The 23294-nt window shown below is 39.9% G+C and overlaps 1 protein-coding gene across 5 annotated transcripts in view; it reads left to right on the top strand.

The window, feature by feature from the left end:
• Positions 1 to 22413, top strand: part of C3H3orf33 (chromosome 3 C3orf33 homolog) — a 43557-nt gene extending 21144 nt beyond the window's left edge. For 4 of the 5 annotated variants that reach the window (XM_024355776.3, XM_063807293.1, XM_001149374.6 and 1 more), the window contains 3 exons: positions 9163 to 9310; positions 17363 to 17523; positions 21114 to 22413. In XM_024355776.3, the coding sequence (XP_024211544.1) occupies positions 9163 to 9310; positions 17363 to 17523; positions 21114 to 21515 (711 nt within the window). In that variant the 3' untranslated portion in view covers positions 21516 to 22413. Of the gene's footprint in view, positions 1 to 7030; positions 7120 to 9162; positions 9311 to 17362; positions 17524 to 21113 lie in introns of those variants that run through there. The other variant, XM_054681202.2, reaches the window with a different exon arrangement.
• The last annotated feature ends 881 nt before the right edge of the window (positions 22414 to 23294 follow it).

Raw genomic sequence — 23294 nt, 5'->3', positions numbered from 1 at the left:
GTGGGGTGTTGTCTCTGTTATTGCAAAATTATCTATTTCTCCCTTCAACTCTCACCATTTTTGCTGGTCTGTTATTTGGTACATAAATATTTATAATTATTATGGCTTCTTGCTTTTTTTGAATATTTTATTAATATATAATGTCCTTTTTTTTTCTGTTGTAACTTTTTTTGATTTAAAGTCTAGTTTTTCTGATATTGGTTTAGGTACCCCTGCTCTTGTTTGGTTATTATTTGCATGGAATATTTTTTTCCATCCTTTCACTTTCAACCTATTTGTTTGGATTTAAAGTGTATCCCTTGTAGATTGCATATGGTTGAATGATAATTTTTAAATAAATTAGGCTGATCTCTCTCTTTCTATTGGAGACTTTAACTCATTACCATTTAAAGTAATTAATGATAAGGAGGGACTTCTGTCATTTTGCCATCTGTTTTCCATATGCCTTATAGGTTTTTTTGTCCATCATTTCCTGCATTACTGTGTTTTTGTATTTTGTATAATTTTTTATTTTATTTATTTAATTAATTATTTTGTTTTATTTTATTTTTTTTGAGACAGAGTCTTACTCTCTCACCCAGGCTGGAGTGCAGTGGTGCCATCTAGGCACCTCCCGGATTCAGGTGATTCTCCTGCCTCAGCCTCCGAAGTACCTGGGATTACAGGTACTCACTGCCACACCTAGCTAATTTTTGTTTGATTTGTAGAGACAGGGTTTCACCATGTTGGCCAGGCTGGTCTCGAACTCCTGGCCTCAAGTGATCCACCTGCCTTGGCCTGCCAAAGTGCTGGGATTACAGACATGAGCCACCACGCCCAGCTGAAGTGTTTTAATTTTATATTATTTCCTTTTCTGTGTATTGCATAACTATTTGTTCTAGGTTACCATTAACATCCTAAAGTTATAACACTCTAATTTAAATTCATACCAACTTAACCTCAATAAAATACAAAAACTACTCCTTTTGAACATCATCCCCACTCCTTTCAGTTCTTGATATCACAGAATCGCATTTTTGTACATTGTGGATATAAAAAAAGCATAAACTAGGCTGGGCGCGGTGGCTCACACCTGTAATCCCAGCACTTTGGGAGGCCGAGGCAGGAGGATCACCTGAGGTTGGGAGTTCTTGACCAGCTTGACCAACAAGGAGAAACCCATCTCTACTAAAAATACAAAATTAGCTGGGCCTGGTGGCACATGCCTGTAATCCCAGCTACTTGGGAGGCTGAGGCAGGAGAATTGGTTGAACCCAGGAGGCGGAGGTTGTGGTGAGCCAAGACTGTGCCATTGCACTCCAGCCTGGGCAACAAGAGCGAAACTCTGTCTCAAAAAAAACAAAACAAAAAAAAACCCCAAACAAAACAAAACAAAACAAAAAAACCCATAAACTAATAATTTTTAAAATATCTGAGTCTTTAAAATTATGTAGAAAACAAAATATGGACTTAAAAACCAAAGTTACAATAATACTAAGTTTTAAACTAATTATTGTCTCTTTTAAAAATGTAGTACAGGCCTGGTGAGGTGGCTTATGCCTGTAATGCTAGCACTTTGGGAGGCCAAAGCGGGCAGATTGCCTGAGCTCAGGAGTGTGAGACCTGCCTGGGCAACACAGTGAAACCCTGTCTCTACTACAATACAAAAACTTAGCCAGGCGTGGCAGCGTGTGCCTGTAGTCCCAGCTACTTGGTAGGCTGAGGCAGGAGAACCCCTTGAACCTGGGAAGCAGAAATTTCAGTGAGCCAAGATCGTGCCACTGCACTCCAGCCTGGGCGACAGAGCGAGACTCCGTCTCCAAAAAAAAAAAAAAAAAAAAAAAAAAAAGGTAGTACAGGTTTGCTGGGTGCGGTGGCTCATGCCTGTAATCCCAACCCTTTGGGTGGATGAGGTGGGTGGATCACCTGAGGTCAGGAGTTCAAGATCAGCCTGGCCAACATGGCGAAAACGTGTCTCTACTAAAAATACAAAAAGTAGCTGAGTGTGGTGGCACACGCCTGTAATCCCAGCTACTCGGGAGGCTGAGTCAGGAGAACTGCTTGAACCCAGGAGACGGAGGTTGCAGTGAGCCGAGATTGTGCCACTGCACTCCAGCCTGGGTGACAGAATGAGACTCCATCTCAAGAAAAAAAAAAAAAATGTAGAATGGGTTGAGTATCCCTTATCCAAGATGCTTGCGACCAAAAGCATTTAACTGAGCAGAACAGTAGCATCATCAGGATACCAGTATTGGCTGTTAAACAAGAACAATAACAAATAATGGCAGATTTTTTTTATTTTTCTGGTGTGGAATTTTCCACTTTTGGTGTCAGGTTGGCACTCAAAAAGTTTCAGATTTTGGAGCAGTTCAGATTTCAGATTTGTGGTTTAGGGATGCTCAACCTGTAGTCTCTTAAATTATGTAGAAAACAAAAAGTGGAGTTACAAACTGTTGTTACAATAATATTAGTGTTTATAATTGCTCATGTATTTACTTTTACCAAGATCTTTATCTCTTCATATGGCTTCAAGTTACTGTCTAGTGTCCTTTCATTGCAACCTGTAGCACTAGTTTTAGCATTTCTTGCAGGGCAAGTCTGTGGTAACAAACTTTCTCAGCTTGTATTTATCCGGAAATGTCTTGAATTCTTCACTTCTGAAGGTCAGTTTTGCTGGATATAATATTCTTGGTTTATAGTTTTCTTGCTTTTAGCACTTTGAATATATCAGTCCACTACCTTATAGCCTCCAAAGTTTCTGATGAGAGATCTGCAGATAATCTTATTAAGGATCCTTTTATGTGACAAATTGCTTCTTTCTTGCTGCTTTCAAAGTTTTTTCTTTGTCTTTATTCAGTTTGCTAATATCTTGGCCTGAGTCTTTTTGAGTGCATCCTACTTGGAGTTTGTTGAGCTTTTTGGATGTTTATATTTGTCTGTTTCATCAAACTTGGGAAGTTTTCAGTCATGGTTTTTTTTTCAAATAGTCTCTCTCCTGCTTGTTTCTCTTTTTCTTCTGGGACTCCTCTAGTGCATATGTTGGTTCATTTAATGGTGTTCCATAGATTCCTTAGGCCCTGTTCCCTTTTCTTCAATCTTTTTTTTTCTTTCTGTTCCGCAGACTCAATAATTTATCTTTTTTTTTTTTTTTAGACGGAGTCTTGCTTTGTCGCCCAGGCTGGAGTGCATTGGCATGATCTCGGCTCAGCCTGCTGAGTAGCTGGGATTACATGAGTCCACCACCACACTGGCTAATTTTGTATTTTTAGTAGAGATGGGGTTTCGCCATGTTGGCTCACTGCAACCTCTGGCTCCTGGGTTCAAGCAGTTCTCCTGCCTCAGCCTCCTGAGTAGCTGGGACTACAAGCACATGCCACCACACCCGGCTAATTTTTTGTATTTTTAGTAGAGACGGGGTTTCACCGTGTTAGCCAGGATGGTCTTGATCCCTGACCTGGTGATCTGCCTGTCTCAGCCTCCCAAAGTGCTGGGATTACAGGCATGAGCCACCGCACCCGGCCCACTATTTTTTTTTTTTTTTTTTGAGATAGAGTCTCACTCTGTCGCCCAGGCTGGAGTGCAGTGGTGCGATTTTGGCTCACTGCAAACTCTGGCTCCTGGGTTCAAACAATTCTCCTGCCTCAGCCTCCCAAGTAGCTGGGACTACAGGCATGTGCCACCACACCCGGCTAATTTTTTGTATTTTTAGTAGAGATGGGGTTTCACCGTGTTAGCCAGGATGGTCTCGATCTCCTGATCTCGTGATCTGCCTGCCTTGGCCTCCCAAAGTGCTGGGATTACAGGTGTGAGCCACTGCGCCCAGCCCTGGCCCACTATTTTTAAGTAATAGTGACTTACTAGTGATGAGAAGGGCAAGCTAGGTGCTAGGAAGAGAACATTGAAACATGAAGTGATTAAAACAAAAACAAGCAAACAAAAATGTTTGTTGTGTTACAGATGAGTTTGGCTGCGAGTAAGAGAAACCCCAAGTAACAGCAGCTTCACCATGTAAGGGGTTCATTTTTCTCAAGTCATAAGAAGTCTAGAGGTAGGCTGCTGGCAGTGGTTCCTTGCCTCAGTGACATAAGGGCTTAAGTCTATGTAGTTTTTTGGCCTTTTCTTATTGCATAGGATGCCTTTTGTAGCTCCAAATACCATATTCATGATCAAGGCAGGAAATGGAGGAAAAGGACAGTACCAACCACAACTTTTCCTTTGTCAGGAAAGCGTTTTTCGCAGAAGCCTTCAGCAGAATTTTGTTTACATCCTCTGTCACATAGCCACCTCTACCTGGAAAGGATGCAGGGAGAGTGACCATTTAGCTTTCCCATCCTTAAAATGCATGGTGGCAAAGAAGAAGGGATTTAGCAATGGATATTGTGTTAGTCATGCTTCAGTGTTCTTTTTGTATTGCTGATTTTCTTCCCTCTGAGAGTTTATTTATCAAGTTCTTATATTCCTTCAGTTACTGGTTGATAATTGCAAATTTTATATTTAAAAAATAAAAAAAGATTATTGAGTTTGGCATTGTGCCAGCACTTTATAAACATAATTTCATTTAATGCTTATAATAATCTTTTGATCAAGGTTGATTTTTATAGATGACGAAGTAGATACTTAAAGGAGGTAAACAATTTTCACAAGATCATCCAGCTAGTAAATGGCAGAGCTGGATTTCAAATTTATGTCTTGAATTTGAAACCCTTATTTTCTTTGTCTTTACCAGGATGCTTCCAGCATTTATTTTTTTGCCTTTAGGACATCTTCTTCACCGTCTGAAGCTTAGACACAGCATCCTTGTAGCAGCATCATCTTTCTGCCTCTCCTAGAGAGTAGGTTGTGTTTGTCACAAGCTCGGGATTTACTTCCTGTAAAGACAGCCTCCTTATCTGTTCTTATCCTTTGGATCTATCCGTTTTTGTCCCCTTTGATATATAATTTATTTTAAACCTATTCATGTATTGCTCTACAGTTATATTCTGGTTGTTTCATGTATATTTTTTGTTCATCTTCCAAATAGTCCCTGCTGTGTTACAGAAGCACAGCTTTGAGCTTTGTGTTGTTGTGGGATATAAAATAAATGGATGCAATGGAATCTTTCTCACATACACTGGGAGCTCCTTGAGAGCAGGAACATTGGTGCTCCTTTGATTTCCTCCTTCAGCTTCTTAATAATTTATAAAACTCCAAACATTAAGGCACTCTTTGACCTTCTTGCATATATTGTAAGAAAACACACCAGAATTAAAAAGGATACACTTTTAGTAGTTGAAGACATCTTTATTGGCCATTCTACTTCTTTTAACTCTTTCTTTCCCTGGGCAAAGTACTGTCAGTTCTCCTGGGTGATATGGTTTCCAGGTGCCTATTTTTTTTTTGCCCTTCTTCTGGCTTTGTTCCAGTTTGTTAAAGCCTTTTATGAAATACGATCTCATGGCTGGGCACGGTGGCTCACGCCTGTAATCCCAGTGCTTTGGGAGGCTGAGGCAGGCGGATCACATGAGGTCAGGAGTTTGAGACCAGCCTGGCCAACATGGCGAAACCTTGTCTCTACTTAAAATATAAAAATTAGCTGGGTGTGGTGACACATGCCTGTAATCCCAGCTACTCAGGAGGCTGCAGCAGGAGAATTGCCTGAACCCGGGAGGCAGAGATTGTAGTGAGCCGAGATCACGCCACTGCACTCCAGCCTGGGCAACAGAGCGAGACTCTGTCTCACAAAAAAAGAAAAAAGATCCCAGAGTAGTGCAATATATTCTCCTTAGGTCCTGCTTTAGGACAATCTGTCTCTCACTTCTCTTCCTCTAGATTTTGTTCCTAAAAACATTACCTTAGGTTGAACTTCTTTTTTTGGTGGTGAGGAGACCAGGTTGCACTTTTTCTGTTTTTGTGTGTGTGTTTTTAGCAGCAATGTTATACTTTTACTCATTTTGAGTTCACAGTTCCCTAAAATCTCTAAATATCACCCATATAAGCACTATAGGTATTAATTTGTTCTCTGCCATCCTTCATTAGTTTTGGGGAGTACAGGAGGAGTCTTTACAATTTAGTTCATTATTCTGGTTGTCAGAATCTTTTTGAGTACTTATCCTGACCTCCAGCAGTCATATCCTTCCAAACAACCAGCCATCCTGATGTTTGTTCCTCATGCTATCATTCAAGTCATTCATGATCATATTAAACTGGAGGTCAGAGTTCCATAGATTACCCCTAGAGTACCACTTTCCATTGACATTGATTAATTCATTGGTATTCCCTTAGTGTTTTCAGTAAACCATGTTGGGAACCATCTGACTATGTGGATATTTAATCTGTATTTCTCTGTTTTTCCCATAAACTTGTCATAAGCAACTTTGTCCTGTGATTCAAATTCTTTGTGGTTTGATTTAGCATTTCTCCTCTCTTTCATTTATATTCTGCATATTTCACATTCTTGAATGAATATTGACAGTAGATCCAGAATCTTTTTCCTCCCAACTTTTTCTCCTAAAAAATTTTGTCACATTCATTTTCCTTTCACCTAGATTCACCAGTTGTTAACATTTTGCTACAGTTGTATTCTCTATCCCTTTGTGAAACCAATTCAAAGCAAGTTGCAGACATCATGAGACATCATCCATAAATACTTCATAGTGTACTTCCTAAGAGCAAGGATTTTTCCTACATACCCACATTAATATTAGCACATCTAATAAATTTAACATTTCTGCACCAATCTTACATAAAATAAAGTTCATATTCAGATGTATTTTCTAAAAAAGGTCCTTTATTGTTTTTTTCCCAATCCAGCATTCAAACAAGGATCATGCATTATATTTACTTGTTATGTCTCATTAGACTCCTTTAATCAAGAATATTATCCCTACTTGTTTTTTTTTTTTTTTTTTTTTGAAATGGAGTTTCACTCAGGCTGGAGTGCAGTGGCACAATCTCAGCTCACTGCAACCTCCACCTCCCAGGTTCAAGCGATTCTCCTGCCTGAGCCTCCTGAGTAGCTGGGACTACAAGTACGCACCACCATGCCCAGCTAATTTTTGTATTTTTAGTAGAGATGGAGTTTCACCATGTTGGCCAGGATGGTCTCCATCTATTGACCTCGTGATCTGTCCTCCTCGGCCTCCCAAAATGCTGGGATTACAGGTATGAACCATCGCATCTGGCCATTACCCCTACTTAAAAACAATTTTTTTCTTTCATGATGCTGACATTTTTAGAGTCCAAGCCAGTTGTCTTGTAATATGTTCTATAATCTGAATTTGTTTCTTGCCTTGTGAGATTCAGCCTAAGCATTTTGGCAAGAAGGTGATGATATGTACTTCCTAGTTTATGACATCAAAATTCATGAGGCAGGAGGATTGTTTGAGCCCAGGAATTTGAGATCAGCCTGGGTGACAAATAAAGACCCCATCTATACAAAAAATTTAAAAATTAACCAGGTGTAGTGGTGCACACCTGTAGTCCTACTTGGGGGGCTGAGGCCGGAGGATTACTTGAGCCCAGGAGGTCGAGGCTACAGTGAGCCAGGATTATGCCACTGAGCTGCAGCCTGGGCCACAGAGCGAGACCCTGTCTAAAAAAAAAAAAGATCTGTAATGTTAGTTTGTCCTTTAATATTATCACAGCTAATAAAATTAACAATAATCTCTTAGAATCATCTAATACCCAGTCTGTATTCAGATCTTGATTGTCACTATGATTTTAAAAAAAATTTTTTTTTAGACAGAGTTTCGCTCTTGTTGCCCAGGCTGGAGTGCAATGGTGCGATCTTGGCTCACTGCAACCTCCGCCTCCCAGGTTCAAGCAGTTCTCCTGCCTCAGCCTCCCAAGTAGCTGGGATTACAGGCATGCGCCACCACGCCCGACTAATTTTGTATTTTTAGTAGAGATAAGGTTTCTCCATGTTGAGGCTGGTCTCGAACTCCTGACCTCAGGTGATCCTCCCGCCTCGGCCTCCCAAAGTGCTAGGATTACAGGCGTGAGCCACCATGCCCGGCCAATTGTCACTATGATTTTTAAAAATAGATGATCTATTCAAATAGTCTATATATTTTATTTATTTCTTAAATCTCATTTATTTTATAGTATCTTGCCACCCTTTTTTTCCAATGCCATTGATTTGTTGGGAAAACAAAGTGATTTATTCTATAGTATATTCCACATTCTGGGTTTGTCTCCTACATTATTCTTGGTTATAAAAATCTCCAGTTCAACCTTATGTCATAGGAAGTTGGGTACTAATTTATTCTTTCTTTTCTTTTTTTTTTTTTTTTTTTGACAGAGTCAGGTTCTCGCTCTGTCACCCAGGCTGGAGTGTAGTGGTGCTATTATGGCTCACTGTAACCTTAAACTCCTGGGCTCAAGTGACCCTCCTGTTCTGTGTTACCATGCCCAGCTGATTTTTACATTTTTTTGTGGAGATGGTATCTTGCTATTGTTGCCCAGGCTGGTCTCAAACTTCTGGCCTCAAGTAACCCTCCAACCTGTCTCCCAAAGTGCTGGGATTATAGGCATAAGCCATCGTGCCTGGCTTTTCCTTCTGTTATGTGAGCCTCTTAACTAGCCATAATTATGAACAAAGCTTATGGTATTGTTAACGTGGAAAAAATAGGCATAAAGTGTTGATTGATTCCAGGATATCACCTAAGTGTTAGGGATTGTAGTACAGTCCTAATGTTGGCCTTTTTTTCGTTTTTCTTTTTTAAATGTGCCTTTTCTCCTACAAGATAAAAAAAATGATAGTAAAAAAACCTGGTTGGTTAAGGTTCTAACTTAATTTGACTGAGCTTTGTTTAAGTTTTTCCGTCAGTATATGCATGAATAGATTGTACTTATGTGGAACAAGCTAGAGACTGTTTAACCAGATTTGTGTGGTGCCAGGCATAGATAGATACTCAATGTCTTTTGATGAATTGTGTCATATTTTGAGGTTATAAGCTTTTAGAAGTTAGGAGTCTGTTTAATGTCTTTATGTGGTTGGCTTGAAAATGGTGAATAATGATTTGTAAATAATGTTTCCATAAACACTTTTGATTAAATCATATTAAAGTAATATAAAATTAGGAACTAAATTTTAAAATGTTCATGGTTATGTACTCTTGTGAAATGTTTTGATAATTTGACATTTTAAATTTTGAGATGACAATAATAATAAGTGGTTATATTTTTCTCCCTGTAAATCAATAGACATCAAAATTTACAAGCTCTTCGGATATTCCAGTAGAATTTATAAGAAGAAATGTTAAACTACGTGGACGATTACGCCGAATAACTGAGAATGGTTTAGAAATTGAACATATACCTATTACTTTACCTATTATAGCTTCATTGAGAAGTAAGTAAGGTACAAGATTAATGAAACTAACTATTGTGGTCTTCTTTTATTAGAAGTTATTTATAAAATAGCAAAAAAAAGTCATTTTAATTCCTAATAACTCTCCATTGTCCATGAGAAAGTCTCAATTCTTGGCTTTATATATAAGGAGGTGGGAGGTGCTTAATTTGGCTCAGATTTCCTTTCTTCTTTTGCTCCTTTTTTTTTTTTTTTGAGACGGAGTTTCACTTTTGTTGCCAGGCTGGAGTGCAATGGTGCAATTTCTGCTCACCGCAACCTCCGCCTCCCAGGTTCAAGCAATTCTCCTGCCTCAGCCTCCTGAGTAGCTGGGATTATAGTCATGCGCCACCACACCCAGCTAATTTTGTATTTTTAGTAGAGACGGGGTTTCTCCATGTTGGTCAGGCTGGTCTGGGACTTCTGACTTCAGGTGATCCGCCCACCTCGGCCTCCAAAAGTGCTGGGATTACAGGCCTGAGCCACCACACCCTGCCCCTTCACTGCTTTTTAAATTGAACTATTCAATCATTCATTCATTTCACAAATGTTGAGCACCTATTATGGTCTAGGACCTAAGCTAATGGTACAATGTTGGGTAAAACAAAGCTCCTTTAACCCTTGAAGCTTATAGTCTAGGTGGGAGATAGACAACAAACAAATGAAAAGTTGTCCTAAGAGCTATGAAGAAAAGGAGCAGGATACTATGATAATTCTGGGTGGTCTTGGGGATGGCAGTATGGAATCTATACATATAGAGTAGTCAGAGAAGGCCTCATTGAGGAGTTGTTATTTAATCAGGGACCTGAAGAATTAAAAGGAGGCTAGCTAGAAAGAGGATAGGTGAGAAAGAGCATGATGCTTTTGACAAGACATACCAAGACTCCTGTGATTGAGGCACAGGGAGGAAGGGTGTAAGACAGGGGTATCCAATCTTTTGGCTTCCCTGGGCCACATTGGAAGAAGAAAAATTTTCTTGGGCCACACATTAAATACACTAATGATAGCTGATGAGCTAAAAAAAAAAAAAAAAAGCAAAACAATATCATAACGTTTTAAGAAAGTTTACAAATTTGTGTTGGGACATATTCAAAGCCGTCCTGGGCTGCATGTGGCCCACAGGCTGCAGACTGGACAAGTTTGGTGTAAGATGCCACTTGCCTGCTGCAATTCCCATTTCTCCTTGCTTCACATCAAAGCCCCCAGACACACAGACCTTCCTGCTGCTTATATGCATTCTCATAACCCTGGGCCTGGTTCTTTGCTTGGAGTATCTTGGCCTCTTTTGAACATCAATTGATTCTTCAGAATCCGGCTCAACTGTCAGCTCTTCTGTGAAGCCTCCTTAACTGCCAAGCTGAATTAGCCTCTTTCTTTATTATACCCCACAACAATTTATAATACACTGCAATTATAGTACTTATTCACCTTTTTCTGCTATTATTATGTATTTAGGTTTATATCCCTTACTGAACTGTGAGCCCCTGATGGGCAAGGAGTTTTTCCTTTTTATTTTGGTATTCAAAGTCCCTAGAAAAAGACTTATTAGCCAATAGAGACTTGGTAAAATTTGTCAAATGAATTAATTCTATTTATGGCCCTTCTTAATATTCTGATTTTATGAAGAAAGGAGTTCTTGCTTTTTTAAAATCCCAAGTTGAACGAATATCACTCTGTTCAATAACGTACAACTGTAAAGGAACAAGATTGATTTTTTCCTCCCAAACATACTTGATACCATTAATTCTTTTAATAAACCAAAGAGAACTTATACAGTTTTAATGAGTGTTGCTCCCTGAAGAGAGATTACCAAGGATGGCCTTCTTTGGGCATCTCAGCTCTAAGCAGGATTTACACTTCACAGGTCCTTTAGCTTCTCAGTTGCTGTAATAATTTAAATCTCTCCTATCTGATAGTAATGACTCGTTAGAGCTTAGCCAGCCAGATCATCACCTGTGGTTGTCCAGGCTATGCATTGCATGTCTACAGGGGTGATATTCCATAGAAATCTGCCTCCTGAAATCATGCAATGCCACAGCACTGTAATTGCCATGTATGATTTTTATATTAAGGGATCTCACACAAATAATATTTATGTAATTTGGTACATAGAATCTGAATTTTAGAGCCTAAGGGAGCCTTAGAAGTCCTTAAATTCCCACTTTTCTCCTCCAGTTATTTTAATATTTTCTATAGAGATTAAATGCCATCTAGCTAATAATGATGAAATCAAAGCTAGAAAACAGATTTTCCATCACTTAGTTCAGAACTGCATGTTCTATAGACATGTAGAAGTTAAAGAAACAGATATTAAATGTCTTATACCTCTCAACAGATATTAACCACTACAAATGTCATGATAGTGCTAATGTCTGTTTTATGACTAACATAAACTGCTTATGTGAAAAAGATCATTTTGCACTTTCAGACATGGAACCTATTTACCTGTAAAATTGTTTTAGAGCTAGAAAGTTGCTATCCAAACACCATTTTGAATGTTACAATAAGTTGCTAGAGCATAGTCTTCATTTTAAAATAGTTAATTAAAAGCTCCTGTGTTCCTCTCACTATTTTTACTTCTTGGATTATGTAATAGAAATAGATGTTTATTCTATTTCTGAGGAGGGCTAAGATCCAGGTCCTAAAAATGGAGGTCACTCTTACTAAGAAGGTTTGGTTCAAATGACTCAACATAGTAGTAGAGCCTGCATGGTGTAGTAGAACACAGATTGGTGTGTGGAGCTGTGTTCTGTTTCTACTTTTGGTCTGTGGTTCCCACCACCATCAAACAAGAAAGTTATGATTTCTAAGACTCCTTCCTAATGACAATTCTGTGCCACCTATCCCTTCTGCTATCTTATTTTTGGTATGTATGAATGAGGAGGCACACACACACACACACACACACACACACACACACAGAGCCTAAAAATTTTGTGAACTGAAACATTTAGAATACTTCATTCCTCCAATTATTACTGAATGCCTGCGCTATTGCTACTGTCTCAGTACAGCAGCAAAGAAAATGGGCACATGCCTACGGTAGTCATAAAACCTTCAGCCTAGTGAGGAAATTATTCAAAGCTTCTCTTATCCCTGATGGTAAAAAAAAAAAAAAAAAGTTTTTGACACAGGTGTAGATGATTCTGCTGTCATACAGCTTCATGTGTCTCATGAAGTTGTACATTGTCATGAATCCACTGATAGTATTTTGTAGATCTAGAGTTGTTTACAAAAAAATCAGTTTTTGTATTATATCCTATCTCTCTAAAAACCTCAAAAATATTTAGCCACAGAGTTTCCCACCCATCTCATGGGGCAGAAATATAACAGACTCCCTAGTTGGGGTTTGCTTCAGTTTTCGTCTCATGTCTGTAGTTTTTCTAGATAATCATGATCCTTCCCTTACTTGACATAGTCACTCTCTACTGCCTTCTGCTTCTCTGTTTATTTGAAACATCCAAGTCCCACTTTATATTTATTGATTGATTTTGAGACTGGGTCTTGCTCTGTCACCCAGGCTGGAGTGCAGTGGTGCGATCATGGTTCATTGCAGCCTCCTCCTTTCAAGCTGAAGCTATCCTCTTGCCTCAGCCTCCTAAGCAGTTAGGACTACAGAAGTGTACCATCATGTCCACTAATTTTTAAGTTTTTTTTTTGTAGAAAGGGGGTCTTGCTGTGTTGCCCTTGCCCTTCTTGAACTTCTGGGTTTAAGACATCGGCCCACCTCTACCTTCCAAAGTGCTGGGATTACAGGCTGAGCCACTGTACCTGGCCAAGTTCTACCTTTTTGATAGAGTACTCTTGGCCTACTCCACTGGAGCCTAAGTTGTTCTCCCCACCTAACCAGCATGTACTGTGTCATCCCATCTATTATGAATTGGGTTTTATTTACTTATTTATTTTTGATGTTTGTATAAAAGATTTATTGAAGGGCTCAGAAGATAGAGGGATTCACGTCACAGTAACACAAAACTAAAAAATTCATAGATTAGAAATCAAAGACCAGGTGTGGCGGCTCATGCCTGTATTTCCAGCACTTTGAGAGGCTGTAGCAGGAGGATCCCTTGAGCCCAAGAATTTGAGACCAGCCCTGGCAACATTGTGAAACCCTGTCTCCACACACAAAAAATTTAAATTAGCAATGGCTCATACCTGTAATCCAGCACTTTGGGAGGATGAAGCAGGTGGATCGCTTGAGTCCAGCCTGGCCTACATGGTGAAAACCTGTCTCTACAAAAAATACAAAGATTAGCTGAGTGTGGTGGTGCAGGCCTGTAGTCCCAGATACTTGGGAGGCTGAGGCGAGAGCATTGCTTAAGCCCAGGAAGCAGAGGTTGCAGTGAGTCAAGATTGTGCCACTGCACTCCAGCCTTGGTGACAGAAGTGAGAGCTGATTTCAAAAAACAAACAAATAAACAACAAAATTAGCTGGGCCCGATGGCGTGTGCCTGTTGCCCTGGTTACTTGCGAGGCTGATATGGGAGGATCGCTTGAGCCTGGGAGGTTGAGGCTACAGTGAGCCATGATCATGCCACTGCACTCCAGCCTGGGTGGCAGAGCAAAACCATGTCTCCACACACTACATACACACACATACACACACACGTGCGCGCACACACACACACACACACACACACACTGTCCTCCAGCCTGGGTGGCAGAGCAAAACTATGTCTCAACACACACACACACACACACACACACACACACACACACACACACACAGTGGCAGAGCAAAACTATGTCTCAACACACACACACACAGTGGTTCATGCCTGTAATCCCAGCACTTTGGGAGACCGAGGTGGGCAGATAACTTGAGGTCAGGAGTTCAAGACCAGCCTGGCAAATATGGCAAAACCCCCTTTCTACTAAAAATACAAAATTAGCTGTGTGTGGTGGCGGGAGTGTGGTGGCATGCGCTTGTAATTCCAGCTACTCAGGAGGCTGAGGCAGGAGAATCACTTGAGGCAGAGGTTGTAGTGAGCCAAGATTGCACCATTGCACTTCAGCCTGGGTGACAAGAAAGAAATTGCATCTCAAAAAGATAAAAAATAAAGGTAACACTTGCTTTTTCAAAAAATCAATTTGTTTCTGGAAGATTTATTTTTAAATTCTTGTTGATCATATTATATTTTAAATACTCAATGGGGAATTTGCTAATTTAAAGGAATGCAATGACCTTTGTCAAGTAAATAATTAGGATATTAATATTTAGGTTGATAGTGTTTCATTAGATTAATGGACCATCCACTTCAAGTTTTTGGTCCCAAAAGCTTTGGTCTCAAAGACTATGGGGTTGACACAGGATTTTTTTTGGCTCTGCTTCGCCAGAGATATCCACAGCTGGTGATGCCCCTGCCTGGACCTTGCTTGGCCCCGGGCTTGCTACAGGAGGTATTCTGCCCACTTGGCCTGGTGGGCTGCACTTGACTTGCACCCTGGTCTGGACCCCGTGCTCATTTGCACTTGCTGTTCAGTGGGTCTCAATTCTTGTCCCACATCCAAGAAGAATGAGGTTAGCTGCTCACTGGTGGGTGAGCAAGGCAAAGAGTTTTGTTGAGTGATAAAACAGCTCTCAGCAGAGAGGGAACCTGAGTTGTGCAACCCAACCCCCACCACCTGAAGTCAGGTAGTCCCCTGCCCAAAGACGGTCAGTTTCAAAGTGTGGTTGAGTTTGGGGCTTTTTAGGCTCAGAATGGGTGAGTGCACGCTGATTGGTTTGTGAGTATGCAAAAAAGGCTAAAAATGTGCACCACTAAAAGATGGGCATGACAGTGCAAAAACCAATTAGGGAAGGGTAGCTATATGTAAAATAGGTGGAGGGTGGGGATCAATCAGAGGAAAGAGCACCAAATAAGAAGAGAGGCTCTCTATCCACTCCATGGATTTATCTGAGACTTGTAGCTTGGTTTTTAGGCTTTAAACTGTCTTTGGTTTGAAGGTCAGGTTTCACCGGGCACCTGCCCCTATTTTCCTGGGAATTTGACTGCCTCCTGCTGCTATCAGCATGTCTTACTGGAAGAGGATTGGTGGTGTTGGCAACATTACAGTATTGGAGAGGGACCTCAGAATTTTCAGGCTTTCTGTAACTCATTATGTACTAATGATTTGACATAATTTAATCTTTGTTGGATATACTGCCTTAATCTAATTTGTGTATTATTGTAACACAAAGTTTTTGTAAAAGTATGATCATTCTACAAATACCTTTTTCTTCTTCTTCTTCTTTTTTTTTTGAAACAGTCTCACTCTATTGCCCAGGCTGGAGTGCAGTGGTGCGATCTTGGCTCACTTCAGCCTCTGCCTCCTAGATTGAAGTGATTCTCGTGCCTCAGCCTCCTGAGTAGCTGGGATTACAGGCATGCACCACCATGCCCAGCTAATTTTTGTATTTTTTGTTTTTGTTTTTGAGAGGGAGTTTTGCTCTTGTTGCCCAGGCTGGAGTGCAATGGCACGATCTTGGCTCACCGCAACTTCCGCTTCCCAAATTCAAGCAATTCTCCTGCCTCAGCCTCCAAAGTAGCTGAGATTACAGGCATGTGCCACCATGCCTGGCTAATTTCTTATTTTTAGTAGAGACAGGGTTTCGCCATGTTGGTCAGGGTTGTCTCGAATTCCTAACCTCAGGTGATCTACCTGCCTCAGCCTCCCAAAGTGCTGGGATTACAGGCGTGAGCCACCACGTCTGGCCTTAATTTTTGTATTTTTAGTAGAGATAGGGTTTCACCATGTTGGCCAGACTGATCTTGAACTCCTGACCTCAGGTGATCCACCCACCTCGGCCTCCCAAAGTGCTGAGATTACAGGCGTGAGGCACTGCACCTGACCTTCTTTATTTTGAGGTAAGTTCTTGCCCTGTAGCCTAGGCTGGAGTGCAGTAGTACAATTGCTTATAGCTTTTGGTGCTTCTCAAACTAAAATTCTAGGACAGGTTTTAAGAAGCCCATATCCTAATAAAATTTATTTTTTTATCAAATAATGTAACAGTGTTCTAGGATATCTTCTTGAACTAAAGTATTATTTCTTTCCTGGAGAATAGATGGATTTAACTTTATATTTTCAACCATTATGTAAGAGCTTAATGTATGTTAAGTGTATCATTTTTTTAAAGACATTAAGTTTTTTTTTGTCAGCTGTTATCCCTTTTTGGAAAGTTATAAACTTTATCTAAAGTAAAATCTTGTTATTAAAATTACATTGGTTAAAATTCTATCAAGGGTTTGGGTAAACAGGTCTTCTTCATATTATGCTACTTAGAATATCAGTTGATAAAATCCTGTCTAGAAGTCAGTTTTGCAAAATGTATAAGCATAACAGTGTTGATGTAGATCAATATTTGTTGAGATTGGAAGATATCTTCAATAAGTTAAGTGAAAAAGCAGTTTCTGTGTTCTTTTGGTGGTAATAGCCCATATTATTAAACTGAAGGCCTATAGCTTTATGTGTGTATGTGTAAAAATAAGCATGGGAAGTTGAAAAAAGAAGGTTAAATTGGTTAAATCTCACTACTTGTTCTGAAGCTTACTGAAATGGGTTTTTGAAGGCTGGGCGTGGTGACTCACGCCTGTAATCCCAGCACTTTGGGAGGCCGAGGTGGGTGGATCACTTGAGACTAGGGGTTCGAGACTAGCTTGGCCAACATAACGAGACCCTGTCTCTACTAAAAATGCAACAATCAGCTGGGCATGATGGTGCATGCCTGTAATCCCAGCTACTCAGGAGGTTGAGGCACGAGAATCACTTGAACCTGGGAGGCAGAGATTGCAGTGAACTGAGATTGCGCCACTGTACTCCAGCCTAGGTGACAGAGTGAGACCCTGTTTCAAAAAGAAAAAAGAAAAAAAAATGAGTTTTTGAAATTACTGTGTTATATATACTTGTATTGTTTTAAAAGAAAACTTGAATATAGAAATAAATGGGTCTACAGTTAGAGAGACTGGGTATTTATAAATAAACATATATTTGTTTGTTTGTTGGAGGCCAACTGACTGGAATTTGCTTTTACAACATGCTGTTAAAGCTAAACTCTTTTCTACCTAACCTTTTTAGAGGAGCCACGTGGTGCTTTGCTGGTTAAGTTGGCTGGAGTAGAACTCGCTGAAACTGGGAAGGCATGGTTACAAAAAGAGCTAAAACCTTCCCAATTACTATGGTTCCAACTTCTTGGAAAGGAGAATTCAGCACTCTTTTGCTATCTTCTGGTGAATAAGGTAAGCAATGTGAAGAAATAACTAGCAATATCTTATTCTTCTTATTACTTATATGTAAACACTTATTTAATTAGAACTTTGGATATATAATGGGACTGACTTTTTTTTGCCTTTTAAACTGCTACTGATAGTGATTATGCATAGGTGTCTTGTATACAAATTTTATTTTAGTTACATATGTAATATATGTTTAATATAGAAAAAAATAAAATTAAGAAAAAAGAAAAACTTCAAATTATTATTTATTATTATTATTTTTTAGATGGAGTCTCTCTCTGTTGCCAGGCTGGAGTGCAGTAGCACGATCTCGGCTACCGCAACCTCTGCCTCTCGGGTTCAAGTGATTCTTCTGCCTCAGCCTCCTGAGTAGCTGGGACTACACATGGGCGCCACCACACCCAGCTAATTTTTGTATTTTTAGTAGAGATGGGGTTTCACCATGTTGGCCAGGATGGTCTCGATCTCTTGACCTTGTGATCTGCCCACCTTGGCCTCCCAAAGTGCTGGGATTCAGGCATGAGCCACTGCGCCTGGCCTATTGTTTATGATTATTATTTTTTGAAACAGAGTCTCACTCTGTTGCCCAGGCTGGAGTGCAGCGGCATGATCTTGGCTCACTGCAATCTCTGCCTCCCAGGTTTAAGCAATTCTCCTGCTTCAGCCTCCCAAGTAGCTGGGACTACAGGTGCACACCACCACACCTGGCTAATTTTTTGTATTTTTAGTAGAGATGAGGTTTTGCCATGTTGGCCAGGCAGGTCTTGAACTCCTGACCTCAGGTGATCCACCTGCCTCAGCCTCCCAAAGTGCTGGCATTACAGGCATGAGCCACTGTGGCCATAAACTTCAAATTACTAATGACTCTGGGCATTGCTAATTTAGGCAGTATCATTATATGTTTATTTATGTATGGGTATATTACATCATGCTTGTTACTATAAACCACTTGTTAAGTGAGGCTTGTTAGCTGGAAACTACAAACAGCCAGGGTGTTTTCTGACGGTTTGCTTAGTCTGGTCCAATGTGTTGTTGATAGGTCTAAGTGTATAAATCTTTGAACTGTAAAGTTGAACATTCTTAAGTACTAGTTCTGATCAGTGATGAGTCATCTAAAGATGTTGCCTCAGAGTTTTCTTACCTTTATGATTGGCCATAGCCATTGTATAACTGGAAATGACAGTTTCATCTTTGTTGCTGAATCACTGTCCTGCATCCCAGGATGTGGATGTGCCTTACTCCAGATTTTTTTGGTGGGCCATCAGATAGGTTTTCATACCTTGATCACTACTATGATATTCAGCTTTTAAAATTATAATTATGAGGGTACAGTCGCTTGTGCCTGTAATCCCAGCAACTCAGGAGGCTGAGGTGGGAGGAATGCTTCAGCCTACGCAGTCGAGACTGCAATGAGCTATGATCGCACCAATGTACTCCAACCTGGGCGATAGAGAGAGACCCCTTCTTGTAAATAAAATAAGATGATTAGAATTTTAACCATTTTAATTCTTAAAAGCTTTTTGAAATATTAATAGAAAGCTTAATGAAATTCATTAATTTTTGCATGTCCAGATGATATTCAGTACTTTCAAAATAAGAATTATCTAAAACTAATTGATTGAAGTATCTTGTATTTTAAAAGTAAGTTTAAAAGTAAGTTAATAAAGGCTGGGCATAGTGGCTCATGCCTGTAATCCCAGCACTTTGGGAGGCCGAGGCCAGCAGTTCACTTGAGGTGAGGAGTTTGAGACCAGCCTGGCCAATTTGGTGAAACCCCATCACTACTAAAAATACAAAAATAAGCTGGGCATGGTGCCGGGTGCCTGGAATCCCAGCTACTCAGGAGGTTGAGGCAAGAGAATCACTTGAACCCTGGAGGCGGAGGTTACAGTAAGCCAAGATCGTGCCACTGCACTCCAGCCTGGGTGACAGAGTGAGACTCCGCTTCAAAAAAACAAAACAAAACAATACAAAACAAAAAAAGTAAGTTAATAATACAAAGTTGTATAAAACATCCTAAAGGCCTTACAAAAATATTAGCTTTTAAGTTAAAGAGTATAATTACCAAAAAAAAGGAGATGATTATGACGATGATAAAGGTAGCAATCAATTATGTATATTTTGAGGGTCAACATGTGTCAGACACTGAGTTAAGGTGCCATGCTTATATTATGTCACTTATCTTCAGAACCACTCTACAGGTTGTTGCTTTTATTCCCACTTTCAGGTAGGACTTTTAGGGAAACTGATTGTCTTGGTCAGGGTAACCTGGAAGAAAAGCCTGTATCCAAACCCAACTCTTCCTGGCTCCTGAGCCTACACTTACTTCATCTTATAAGCATATCTTTATTTTATCTTGCTTCCTGGGTGACCAAACTATGCTATACACATAGAGTGATAATTTACTTCTCCTGTTTGAATTTTGCTAACGTGTGAGGTGGAATTTTAATTATACTGAGTTTGGTTCAAGGGAATGAGCTTATAAGATTTGAAAGATTTAGAAAAATATGATAATTGCTTTATAACTGTTATCATGTACTAAAAATTTCTCAATTTGAAGGAACAAAATTTTATTAACACTTTGTTAAGATTAAAATCCCACAAGGATTGTAGAAATATCTAGGCAGGATCTCCTTTTATTTATTTATTTATTTTCCCGAGATGGAGTCTTGCTCTGTCACCCAGGCTGGAGTGCAGTGGTGTGATCTTGGCTCACTGCAACCTCCGCCTCCTGGGTTCAAGCAATTCTCCTGCCTCAGCCTTCTGAGTGGCTGGGATTACAGGCGCCTGCCATCACACCCGGCTAATTTTTGTATTTTTTTTCAGCAGAGGCGGTGTTTCACCATGTTGGCCAGGCTGGTCTCGAACTCCTGACCTTGTGATCTGCCCGCCTCGGCCTCCCAAAGTGTTAGGATTACAGGCATGAGCCACCGCGCCCCGCCAGGATCTCCTTTATACCGTAAATTAATGAAAAAAAAAATCCCATTTATCCAGTTTCATTAGGAGGTGAGGTATTCCATGAATAAAATTTCCTGTAGGATGGAGACTCAATGGCCAAGACTATTTTTATGTTAATTATTTTGAGGGAAGTCTTTTAAAAATGTATTTACTTGCCAGTGCTGTCCAAAACACTGGAATTCTGAACCTAATTGAACAGTTCAGTGATGATTCAGTTCATTTCGCATTTGGCTACTTGTAGTTTAGTTTCTCTTCGTCTCTTAGTTTCTTTTGCTGGTCCTACTGTCACTCTGCCTATCTTGGGTGTCCCACTTCCCCTCCACAGAACCACCAACAGACCAAAAACACATTTTTCATACTTTATTGCTTCCTCACCTCTTCGGATTAGGAGAACAGTGAGTCTGTGGAGAATTCCATGTTATAAAAGAATCAACTGATTTTGAGCAAGGGTCTCTTCTAGTAATAAAAATCCTTGGATTTCGCAAGAGCTGTTTTGGGGGAGCCTTGGGGACCATTTTTGCCTTTTCTTTGGAGGACTAAAATTGTTGAATGACTGATTTTTAAGGTAAATAAGATGTGATGGGTATAACAACAATTATCTTAAATAATTGGTTTGTATTATTTTTAAATTCAAGGGTGGATATTTCAGCGTGAATCTGAATGAAGAAATTTTGAGAAGAGGCCTTGGCAAAACTGTTCTTGTTAAAGGGCTTAAATATGATTCTAAAATCTATTGGACAGTTCACAGAAACTTACTTAAAGCTGAATTAACAGCCTTAAAAAAAGGAGAAGGAATATGGAAGGAAGACTCTGAAAAAGAAAGTTACTTGGAAAAATTCAAAGATTCCTGGAGAGAAATATGGAAAAAGGACAGTTTTTTAAAAACAACAGGATCAGATTTCAGCTTGAAAAAAGAAAGTTATTATGAAAAACTTAAAAGGACTTATGAAATATGGAAAGACAACATGAACAACTACTCCTTAATACTGAAGTTCAGAGAACTTATAAGTCGCATAAACTTTCGTAGAAAAGGGTGAAACGGTCAAGAAATCTAGAGGTAACCTTCTCCAAAGAGTAAAATATGTAAATATATGGACGTTTTTCATTGAATCAAAATGGAAGTTTTGCCAAATGATCAAAGTGTTAGTCCAATGGTATTTAAATATTAAAAAGATGATTATTATAAGCATAATGTCAGAATTAATTTAAACAAATTATAATTAATGTAATATGATTTTAGGAAAGATGAAACACTTTATGAGAAGTTACCAGGCTGAATGATTTACATATATAGTGCTAATGTGTGAAGAGAAAGTTTAACTCTTCACCCACTATGTTGTTTTTAGTTATTTTGGGCTGCCATATTGAATTTTTTGTTTGTTTGTTTTGAGAAGGCGTTTCGCTCTTGTTGCCCAGGCCGGAGTGCAATGGCGTGATCTTGGCTCACTGCAACCTCCTGCTTCCTGGGTTCAAGCGATTCTCCTGCCTCAGCCTCCTGAGTAGCTGGGATTACAGGCATGCACCACCACGCCCGGCTAATTTTGCATTTTTAGTAGAGACGGGGTTTCTCCATGTTGGTCAGGCTGGTCTCAAACTCTTGACTTCAGATGATCTACCCACCTTGGCATCCTAAAGTGCTGGGATTACAGGCGTGAGCTACCAAGCCCGGCTTTTTTTGTTTTGACATGGAGTTTCGCTCTTGTCACCCAGGCTGGAGTACAGTGGCGTTATCTTGGTTCACTGCAACCTCCGCCTCCTGGATTCAAGTGATTCTCCTGCCTGAGCCTCCCAAGTACCTGGGATTACAGGAGCTCCCACCAAGCCTGGCTAAGTTTTGTATTGCCATATTGAATTTTTGTTTAGAAAAGATATGTGTTTATGTTTCCAGTTTTATTACCTTTCACTATTTATAATAAAGGAATTCTTTATGCTTTATGTCCAAAGTAGCTTTTTTCTCCTAATTGCTTTCTAATTGCTTGTGAATTTGGGGACAGGGTCTCTTAGACCATTCCTTGTAATAAAGAATGGCTAATTTCTACCTGTTGTTAGATGAGGGGGCTAATCCGGAGGACAAAAACAATGTACTAGCTGGGTATGGTGGCTCCAGTCTGTAATCCCAGCACTTTGGGAGGCTGAGGCGGGTGGATCACTTGAAGTCAGGAGTTCGAGACCAATGACCAGCCTGGCCAACATGGTGAAACCCCGTCTCTACTAAAAATACAAAATTAACCAGATGTGGTGGCTCACACCTGTAATCCCAGCTACTTGGGAGGCTGAGGCAGGAGAATCGCTTCAATCTGGGAGGTGGAGGTTGCAGTGAGCCAAGATCGTGCCACTGCACTCCTGCCTGGGTGACAGAGTGAGTCTCTGTCTCAAAAACAAACAAAACAAACAAACAAACAATGTACTGAGGATGGCAGCACAGAGAATAGAAAAAACTGAGATGCCTGTCATTGTTGAGCCCTTGAAGTAGCCAATGCTTGAACTGCCCTGCTTTCCAATTTCTTGTTATTTGAGATAGCAATTAAAAAAAACATTTAAAGCCAATTTAAGTTGGCTCTAGGATTTGACACACACAAACTTGCTGATAAAATCATCTTGACGGTGTAAGCTTCTTTCGCCAGGCCAGCAGTAATCCACTTACACCCACAAAGTCTATACAAGTTATTTTTAATGGTTTATGATACTAAGAAAAGTCAGACTTATCATCTAGTCCAGATAGTTGACTCCTGTTAGAGTCAATAGCACAGAATGAGAAGTATAATGCTGCTGCTGCCTGACTCCTTTTTTTTTTTTTTTTTTTTTTGAGATGGAGT

The sequence above is a fragment of the Pan troglodytes genome, chromosome 2, assembly GCF_028858775.2.
Source record: "Pan troglodytes isolate AG18354 chromosome 2, NHGRI_mPanTro3-v2.0_pri, whole genome shotgun sequence".
Lineage (NCBI taxonomy): Eukaryota > Metazoa > Chordata > Mammalia > Primates > Hominidae > Pan > Pan troglodytes.
This window is presented reverse-complemented; position numbering and strand designations above follow the sequence as displayed.